General features: G+C 34.3%; 1 protein-coding gene and 1 pseudogene across 1 annotated transcript; one reads left to right on the top strand and one right to left on the bottom strand.

The window, feature by feature from the left end:
- The first annotated feature begins 6,493 nt into the window (after positions 1–6,493).
- LOC143591611 (non-specific lipid-transfer protein 2 pseudogene) lies at positions 6,494–6,847 on the top strand (annotated as a pseudogene).
- A 1,816-nt stretch (positions 6,848–8,663) lies between these two features.
- On the bottom strand, positions 8,664–9,374 carry LOC143591610 (uncharacterized). Its single transcript, XM_077071768.1, has one exon. The coding sequence runs from the start codon at positions 9,372–9,374 to the stop codon at positions 8,664–8,666; it is 711 nt and encodes a 236-aa protein (XP_076927883.1).
- Positions 9,375–9,900: the final 526 nt, after the last annotated feature.

Genomic DNA, 9,900 nt, shown 5'->3' with positions numbered 1-9,900 from the left:
TTTAGGGTAAGGATACCTTGGAAATACTATGAAAGTGTGTGTATGCGAACATTTAGGATATTGGTGAATTTTAAACAAGTTTATAAATAACAAGCGATATGAACAATCAATTATAGAGTAAACACGTATAAGTACACGTATAGGACCCTAAGCATAACAATATTAGGTCGTTACGTCTAACCACATTTCCTATTGTCAAGGCTGTGATACCAATCTGTCAAACCCCGACCAAAGGCGGCGGAACATGACGGGGTGCAACGATTGCCCATAAGCGCATGACACTATTTAAAGCGACAATATTTAACAAAATCATTTCATTTCACAACATCGAAAATGTCACATAACCAAATATTCATAAGTCAAATACAACAACATGTAACAAAATATAGCAAATCAAATATTGTTCATTTTTGCTAATATCGTAGAGGTATTTGTGATTTTTTCTTCTCCAAACTCCAAAATCAACCTAGATGCAAACCTGTAACATTTCATAAAATAAAGTTTATCAACACAAAGGTTGGTGAGCAATTCATAAATTTGAACATATAAGTATATAATAAGAAAAGCCACAAAACTTGTATACAAAACAATAAATAAGAGCAATAATTGGATAAATAGATAAAATCGCTAATAGAATTACGTTAGCGACACCTTGCCATAAGGGGATGCCATATAGTCTAGGATTCCATAGTTATCGTTAATTGTACGTTAACAACACCTTGCTATAAGGGGATGCCAAATAGACTAGATTTTATAGTTCCATCAACCGAAAGCGATAAACACATAGGCATATAATCATAGAACACCAAATAGAGCATTTATTTGAGTAAGGTATACAAATAACGTTTGTGGTTTAAGACCCAAGTATAAAACATTTAGTTTAGATAAGATGAAATGTCACCCCCAAAACAAAAGATAGAAAACAAGGTATGAAGTTACTCACGTTCAAGTAATAAACTTGAAAAGTTGGTAATTTGGAGATTTTCCGGAATGACGGGATTAACGTATGAAGCCTAAATAAAAGAAAGTCTTAGATTTAGAAAGGTTGTCTTGAAGATTTTTAAATAAAATAATTGTTGAAAAAGGTAAACAATTAAAGTTCAAGGTTTAAAAATGTAACTATTTAAGAATTTATAATAGTAACCCTTTAAAAATGTAAGTTTGCTTGAAACCGGGTTAAAGTATTTAACCTCAATATTTACTTAACCTATGTTAAGTAATAAGGTGAGAAAAATGCTAAATGCAACTTCCTTTAGGACAAAGATACTAAAACGGGTCTTTAATGAGTGTTCGGGTTGTTGGTTCGGGTCTTGATAATTGTTCAAACCCAAAGTCAACTTTCCAAAATAATGAATGTTATGAGATAACTCAATAAAACTTAATAAAACTTAACCAAGTATGTAGATCTATTGTTTTAGAACTAACAACGCATGTCAAGAGAGTGTTCGGTTTTGTCGGTCCAAACTATGTTATGAGATCAAGTTAGATCCAACATTTCCAAGTACTTTAGAAAATAATTAAAATCAGTTTGTAAACTATTTTTAAAGAAATATACAAGTCTTGATAATTAAAACGTACTTGTGTGTCTTAAGCGAGTAAAAATCGGATCGGTTTGGTTTCCATCTCACAATACGTTCCTTGATTGTTTCCACATGCCCAAATATCATAGATCTTGTATAATAATGTACAAATGAAAATACTTAAGATTTACAACTAAAAAGTCAACAAGTCTTTTATACAAAAGTTCTGTTTGGTTCGGTTTCCATCTCACAACGAGTTCATAGATGGTCTCCACATACCCAAGGCTTGTAAATGTGACAAACAAACTAAAATGAGCAGAAGTTAATCAAGATTAATATGTGAAAACAAGTTATATAAGTGTATAAATATCAAGGACCACGAAAGTCCTACATGAAGCCTTGCCTTACGAAGTCCGAAGCTTAACCAACCGGAGTCGGAGAAGCAACTACCAAAGGTAACAATGGGTGTGTATAATATATATGTTGTGCCACCATAAACAGGTATTAATAAGACTACATAAGCTAATTAGAATGAAAGAAATAACTCAGTTTGTCTTTTAGAAGTCAAACCTTCAAGAACACTAAGAAAACAACCTTAAAATCTTTGAATTTGAGAGAGTTTTTGGAGTTGTAGCAGGGAATAATGGATGGAAATGGTGATGTATATATAGGGTTGAAATGGTCAAACATAAAGTGTTTTGCATGAAAATGGGAAGGTTTGGGTCACATGTTTGCTTAAAAATAAGCAAAAACGAGCTGCTGCAGCTGATGCTACTCGCGCTACGCGAGCACCCAGGGTGTCCCCGTCGCGCGCCGCGACGGGGTTAATTTCCTGATTTCCCAACTTTTGTTATTTGCAGATTTAGTCCATATAGTTCGTTTTAAGTGATTTTTACGCGTTTTAAATACCGAAATGAATGTTTTCAAGACCCAACAAGTGTAAAACAATATTGTAACATAAAATCCATCATTTTGATTATATCCAAGGTTTCGGTTTACAAAACGGGTCGGTTTACATAGTAAAAAAATGCAAAACGAATACAAACAAAACCCGAAATTGACGAATGTCACACCTAGTTTAGTGGAGATTTTCTTTTAAAAAAAAACAAAGGGGTATCAATGCGAGTACTGTACCCAAAGTACATGTACCCGTACCGGTACCCATACCTGTACCATATAATTCGGGTATGGATACCAAGATTTACTGATTTTAGGTACATGTACTTTCGGGTACAGGTACGGATATGGTCCCGATTTCATCCCTAGTTAAAACTGATGGTTCAAATCTCTTTTAATACTAGGAAGTTTCTCGCTTGAACCTATCTCTGTATGATTCTTTAATATACATACATATACATGTTTTTGAATTGGGTTAGGCTAAATGTACCTGTAAGGCCCCGTTACCGGTGCCTCACTTTGGACGTTGGATTTTCTCATAAACACAGTTCTAAATATTAGAGTTAATTAAAACTTTCGCGGAATAAATAAAACTTCCAACATTCATTACAATCATTTGATACTTGTCTTAAAAGCATAAATAGTTTATTTAAAACATCTTGACAAAACTTCTTTGGATGCCAGTCCCTTCAATCCTGCCATGTGTCATTCTCTCAAGCAACTGCTTCAATCTATTCACCCGCGTGCATACTAAAAGTCAGCTACGTTGAGTGAATTCTAGTAAATACAGGTAACATACAATACATTCACATACTTACATACATACGCATCCGAAGACACGTATACATACTTGGCTTTTTCCCTTTCTTCATACTTTCATACTTTCATATATACATACATTTCGTCCTATAACCTTCGCATATATTATTAGGGACTGTTCCCTTCATTCGCGTATATTATTAGGGTTTGTTCCCTACATTCGCAGATATTATTAGGGTCTGTTCCCTTCATTCGCATATTTTATTAGGGTATGTTCCCTTCATTCGCAGATATTATTAGGGTCTGTTCCCTACATTCGCAGATATTAATAGGGTCAGTTACCTACCTTCGCTCCACCATACTTTCATACTAACATTCATACTATTTCGTACATACCCTGCTTTATTATTTATTCATACACAATTACATATTCTGACACTTACCTCCCTTGGCGATACGTGCAATATCCGAAGATCGTTCACGTACCGACAAGCTTTCATCCATATTCACATTACAATGTATATCACATATATCATTCATGCATACACTTACCACTCAATGTAAGTGTATTAACTAATAACATTGAGTATGCACATAACCTCGAAACCATAACAAGGAAATGGGGCTAGAAACTCACCTCAAAATCGGTTACGTTCACCGTTAATGGTTATTTCTTTCTTTAGTTATGCGCGACTAACTGTATTACAATTACATGTATCAATTAACTATCACTACTCATATCGCGTTTCTAGTCTAATTATAACCCTCAACGAACGGGGGTCCCGGGGCAGCACTCCTGGCAGCGGGATTCTAGGGGCGGCAGCCTTTAGCAGGGTCCAAGGGGCAGAGCCCCTGGCTGGGGTCGAGCTGCCAAGTCAACTTGAAAAAATTTTATTTTCATTAACTGTCTTAACACATTTTTCATTAAAATTTTAATTTATTATTTTATTTGCTAACTCAAAAGATTCGAAGGCTTCTTTGTAATTAATCCATTATATTATAAGCCCAGGGACCTTTCTGTCATTCTTTCAAACTTTAGTTCGTTATCCAGTTCATCATCCAGTTATTTAACGAATGAACTCCTTTCGTTATCTCTTAACGAATGGACCTTTATAACGAACTGACCTTTTTATAACGATCTGGCTTTTTATAACGAACTGGTTCATTAGTCAGTTCTCCGTTAACGAATTACCTAACGAATGGCTTAATGAACTGCTTCTAATTTGTTATCTCTTCTTAACGAATGGGCATAACGAATTACTTCTAATTCGTTATCTATTCTTCACGAATGGGCATAACGAATTGCCTGCTAATTCATTATGTCTCCGCTAACGAACTAGGGTTAAGTCAGAGAATGTTATAAACATTCTCTAACATTCGTTAACCTCGTACACCTTTTCCGGCGCCGCCTTTCTGGCGCCATCATTGCCGGAAAACATGGATCTCGCCGGAAAAGAGAGATCTCAGTTAGTTTCCACCGTTTTTCGTCCCGTTCGATCCAGATCTGAGCTAGGGTGACCCCTAAGCTCATCTTTTGATCGGTTTATACCATATTCCACCCGGATCTCGTGACTTTGACGGTTTGAGGGTGTCAGCTCGTCGTTTCGCGACTAAATCTAACGGGTTTGGGTCCATACAACATCATACTATCATTACCTCGGGTCGGGATCGATTCTTTTTCTTGGTTTCGATTTAGAGAAAGAAAGAAAGTTCTTAAGTGTGTGTTTTGGGTGGTGTATGGAATGGATGAGAATGATTTAATTAATGGTAATTATGGTATTTATATCATGGATCATGGGCTTAAGCCCATGGTCTTTTCCTCCTTTCCTTATTAACCCAAGTCCATTACCCATATTACTTAACCCAACACAAGCCCGACTCTTAATAACTCATCTTTTATTTTATTAACCGAAACGAGAAAACGGGATGTTGCAGTACCCCCTCGTGTACTTGTCATACCTCATCCTCTAGACTTTCAATTGCTTTAACAATTTTATTTGACGTATTACTACCCTTTAATATATTTTGTAAAGCTTATCATAATAGTAATATTGATTATTTTTTTCTAAAACTTTTTTTATTTTCTCTCTTTTTATGTTTATTATTCTTTATCGTAATAATATTATTTTTAACCATTATAAAATATATTTAAAGAAATAATGATATAATCTCTTTATAAAATTGATAAAACTATATGTATATCTTAATCTTTTTATATGTCTCCCATCCGAAAAAATAAATCCTTTGAATATATTTTGTTAGGTTCGAACATATAAGATTATTGTCACATTAGAAAATTATTTAAAAAAATGTAAGCCATCTGAAAATTATTAAAAAAAACACTCTAAAGTATTAAAACATTTATAAAACTGTTTTTTTTTTTCTTTTCAGATAGAAAATGTTTTTACATAAACAATATTTTTTGTCATTACAAAACAAAAAAAAAAGTTTTATAATATGAAAAAAGAAAGGAAAAGAAAAACTCTTTAAATAATAAAAAAAGTTTTTTAAAATAATAATGATAACAAACGATAACAAAATGGTAAAGGAAAAACAAAAAGGTTTAAAATGTATTAATACAAAACTTGATGTAGGGGGTATATTAGTAAACATGAAAGGGAAGTGAGTATGTTTAGCAGCACCCTTTTAAATAACATTTATATTTTAGAGTTATATGGTGCAAATTATCTGATAAGGTATCAAAAATCAGTATTTTGTATTAATAAATTTATATATTGGTATTCAACAAATGATTAATGATATAAAAAATTTCCCAATCTTATAATAAATAAAATACATAAGAAAAGATTCCCAACACAATCCAACCTACTTTTCTTTATTTATTAGGTATTTTAAATTTAGATACATAGAATGCAAAATAGTGATAAATTATATGTGGCTTAATGGTATCCATTAGAGTATTAATTTAATTAGTGAGAGGTATGGGGTTTAAACCTCACAATCATTAATTTATATAGTAGATATGAGGGATGGCCTTGGCTTGCCAGAGTTCGAGTCCTGATCGCACCCTGTTTTACAGGCTCCTCGCTGTCGTGCCGTTTGGCGGGCGTGAGGGTCGGGTTTTATCCAGGGAATCCCTCAATAGGTTGGCCGCTAGGGGTTTCGTCCGTCCGGAATCGCGGCCGCTTGGGCTACCTTTAGCCAATGGAGGCCGCGTACAGAGTACCCAACGTTAGCCGCGTTACTTAGTTGGTCCGTTCTAAAAAAAATAATGCAAAATAGTGCTTTTGTAATCATTTCCTCTATAAATTCATGCTAGAGTTCCCTAACCAAATCAACCAATCCCCATAAAACACACATAAAAAGAGTGAAATATGAGGTCCATCACGTACACATCACTATGTGCTGTAGCAATCCTAGTGATGATCTTGGCGGGTTCACAAGCCGCAATGGCGGTGACATGCCAAGTTACCCAGCTAGCACCATGTGCGGCGGCTATATCATCATCATCACCACCGTCACAGCAGTGTTGCACAAAGATTAAAGAGCAGAAACCGTGTTTATGCGAGTACATGAAGAACCCGAGCCTGAAAGCATATGTTTCGTCTCCTAATGCGCAGAAGGTCGCCAAGGCTTGAGGGGTTCCAAAACCCCGGTGCTAGAATAACCCTCCTCGTGCACTATGTACTATTTATTCTATATGCACCCTATGTATTACTCATGTTTGTGTTACTAAGGGACTGAGTTGTCTTTGTTTGTAATTCAATAAATTGTTTACACATTGTGATTTTGGAACCTTTTTGTGCATCGGTCTTGCAACTTTGCGCGGTTTGTTAATTATACGCTTTGGTTCATGGTTTATGTTTTAGAAAGCTGTGTTTATTAACTGTTCATATTAAATGTTTAGGACTTTAATTGAAACTCCATGCATAGTATAATGGAATATATGAATAAAGTAATGAAATAAATAAATAAAAAAAATGGATTATAAGATCACTGTAATTTTATTATCTTAATTAGTTAAGATGTATGAATGAAATGAATTATAAAATTTTATACAAATTTATATACATGGCCATTACCATGGGTGGTCAAAAGGTTTACCCAAAAGATTTTCTTCCTCAAGTGATAAGAGGTTCATGTTCTAAGATAGGAAAGTTTATCAAAGATACATTTCAAAACAAAGATGTATTTGCTGTAAAAAATAAATAAAAACCAACACACATACTATATTGTCAATTAATAGAAAGGGTAATAACATAACAATGTACTAATAAAAATATAATATAATAAAAATTATAATTATAATTAAATAATATGTATTATAATATAAATAATAATAGTAATAATAATAAAATAATATTAGTTGTTCTGTTTTCCATTCTAGAGAGAACGAAAAAAGAAAACACATTTTCTAAAGAATGAAAAAAATGAAAGAAATTACATTCATCATTCAATTATGCATGCCAATATAACATGTTTTTAATATTTAATTTTTAGTAATTATTCATTTCATTTCCTCTTTTATTATATCATTACCAAAAACTATTAATTATGTTTAGGTGATTTGGTAGACTCCTAACATAACAACAATGTACTAATAAAAATATAATATAATAATAATTATAATGATTTTTAAATAATATTTATTATAATATAAATGATAATGGTAATGATATAAAATATTAGCTGTGACTATTTTCTATTAGAGCAATGGAAATTGGTGGGGTGAAACAAGCTAGTGAAACATTCTTTCTCTGTCACGTCTGCGCCACATCAGCTTTCACATATCCATTTCACATCCACATTTTTTACTGGAAATACCCTGTGAAACAGAGTATGTGAAACCTCAATTATTTTATTATTATTTTTTTAATCTTTTGTTTTTTATATTAAGTAATAAAAATTTAATTGATTAATAAAAATTACAATACATTCAAAGACTAATAAACATAAATAAAACATTACAAGAAAAGTTACAATAATTTTAAAATAAAAGCATCAATAAAAGTTACATAAATAAACTACCGATTGCTTGAACGAACGTTAATACATTCGATCAAGTCCGCCGTTAATGAGTCATGAATCTCTCGGCTTCGAATTTCTTGACGGTTTATTCGTTTTTTTGTCTTCATTGATTTCTTCGTACATAGGCACATCCTCATTTGGGTTATGTTGACAAATCGCTAACCCGTTGTCCTCTAAAATCATATTATGAAGAATAACACAAGCGTACATAATGTTCCTCATTTTCACTTGAGAAAAACACTTGGATGGACGATCCACAATGTGCCACTTAGACTTCAACACCCCGAATGCTCGTTCAATATCCTTTCTTGCCGCGTCATGAGCTTTTTTGTACGTTTGTCGTTTAACGCCGATGGGTTGCGAAAGCGACTTGACATTTGTCGAGTAATCCGGATATATTCCATCGGCAAGGTAATACCCACGCTTGTAAAGCGTCCCTCTAAGCTCAAAAGAGGAGTCCGGGCCGGTCTCGTTGATCCAATTGTCAAATACGGGAGATTAATCAAGTACATTTATGTCGTTGTTTGAGCCGGCAACACCAAAAAATGCATGCCAAAACCATAAGTCTTGGGACGCCACCACTTCTAGAATAATACTAGAATATGGATGATCACCTCGTTCAAACTGACCATGCCACGCAGTAGGACAATTTTTCCAATCCCAATGCGTGCAATCGATGCTACCAAGCATGCCGACAAAACCGTGTTTTTCGGCATGCTTCGCCTGTAACTGTTCAACCTCACTAGCCGTAGGCTTACGTAAATATCTACTACGATACAACAAAACAATAGCTTTAGAGAATTTGTAGACACATGACCTGATGTGTCGACCTGACATCTTCAAATATTCGTCGAACATATCACTAGCGGTTCCATAAGTCAGATAACGAATCGCGGCGGTACACTTTTGCAAGGTGGAGAAACCAACTCGACCTCTAGCATCAACCCGTTGGGTAAACCAAGGAACTTCTCGTTCGATGTCGTGTAGTATTCTTAAAAACAACTCACGACTCATTCGAAAACGGGTTTTAAACTCTGAGTCCGTGTAAACACACGGGGTGTTAAAATAGTCGTTTCGTAGTGCTTCGTGCGCAGCCGCTCGGTCACGGTTTAAACGTTCACGTCGGGTTTCGTGTCGTATTGACGAACCCGAATCTTCTTGTTGTTGTTGCCACCACTCATTACACTCCGTTGCGAAAGCACGAAACATAGAAGCGTTTTTTTCTTCGCTCGAAGACGAAGAGGGTAAGATGGTGATGACATTTTTAAAAAAATAATAGGAAATTTTTATAGATTATAGAGAGGAAAAGGGTAGTTTGGTGTGTTTGTTTCTATAAAATGAGAATGTATTTATAGATAAAAAAAGGAAATGAAAAAAGTTTTTTTTTATTTAATAGCCAACGGCTATTTTTTAAAAATATTACCGTTGAATTGGGCCCACATATATCTCTTCACCAACAAATTTGGCCGTGAAAGAAGTGGCGGAGAGGGGTTGGCGCCCCCTTCACGGAGGATGGGGGGTGTTTCGCGCTCTCACGGCGCCAAATGGTGTTTCACGGTGCACCGTGAGACCCATTTCCGTTGCTCTTACTTGAGAGAACGAAAAAAAGAAAGCACATTTTCTCAAGGAAGAAAAATATGAAAGTAATTGCATGCCTTGTAGATTCATTCAATTATGTATGACAATGACTACCTGACATGTTTTATTTTATTTGTTAGTAATTATTCATTTTTAT

Source organism: Bidens hawaiensis, unplaced genomic scaffold, assembly GCF_021521415.1.
Source record: "Bidens hawaiensis isolate Kalapana, Puna unplaced genomic scaffold, B.hawaiensis_p1.1 tig00039950_1, whole genome shotgun sequence".
Classification (NCBI taxonomy): domain Eukaryota; kingdom Viridiplantae; phylum Streptophyta; class Magnoliopsida; order Asterales; family Asteraceae; genus Bidens; species Bidens hawaiensis.
Note: the sequence above shows the minus strand (reverse complement) of the source record. Positions and strands in the feature narration are given on the sequence as shown.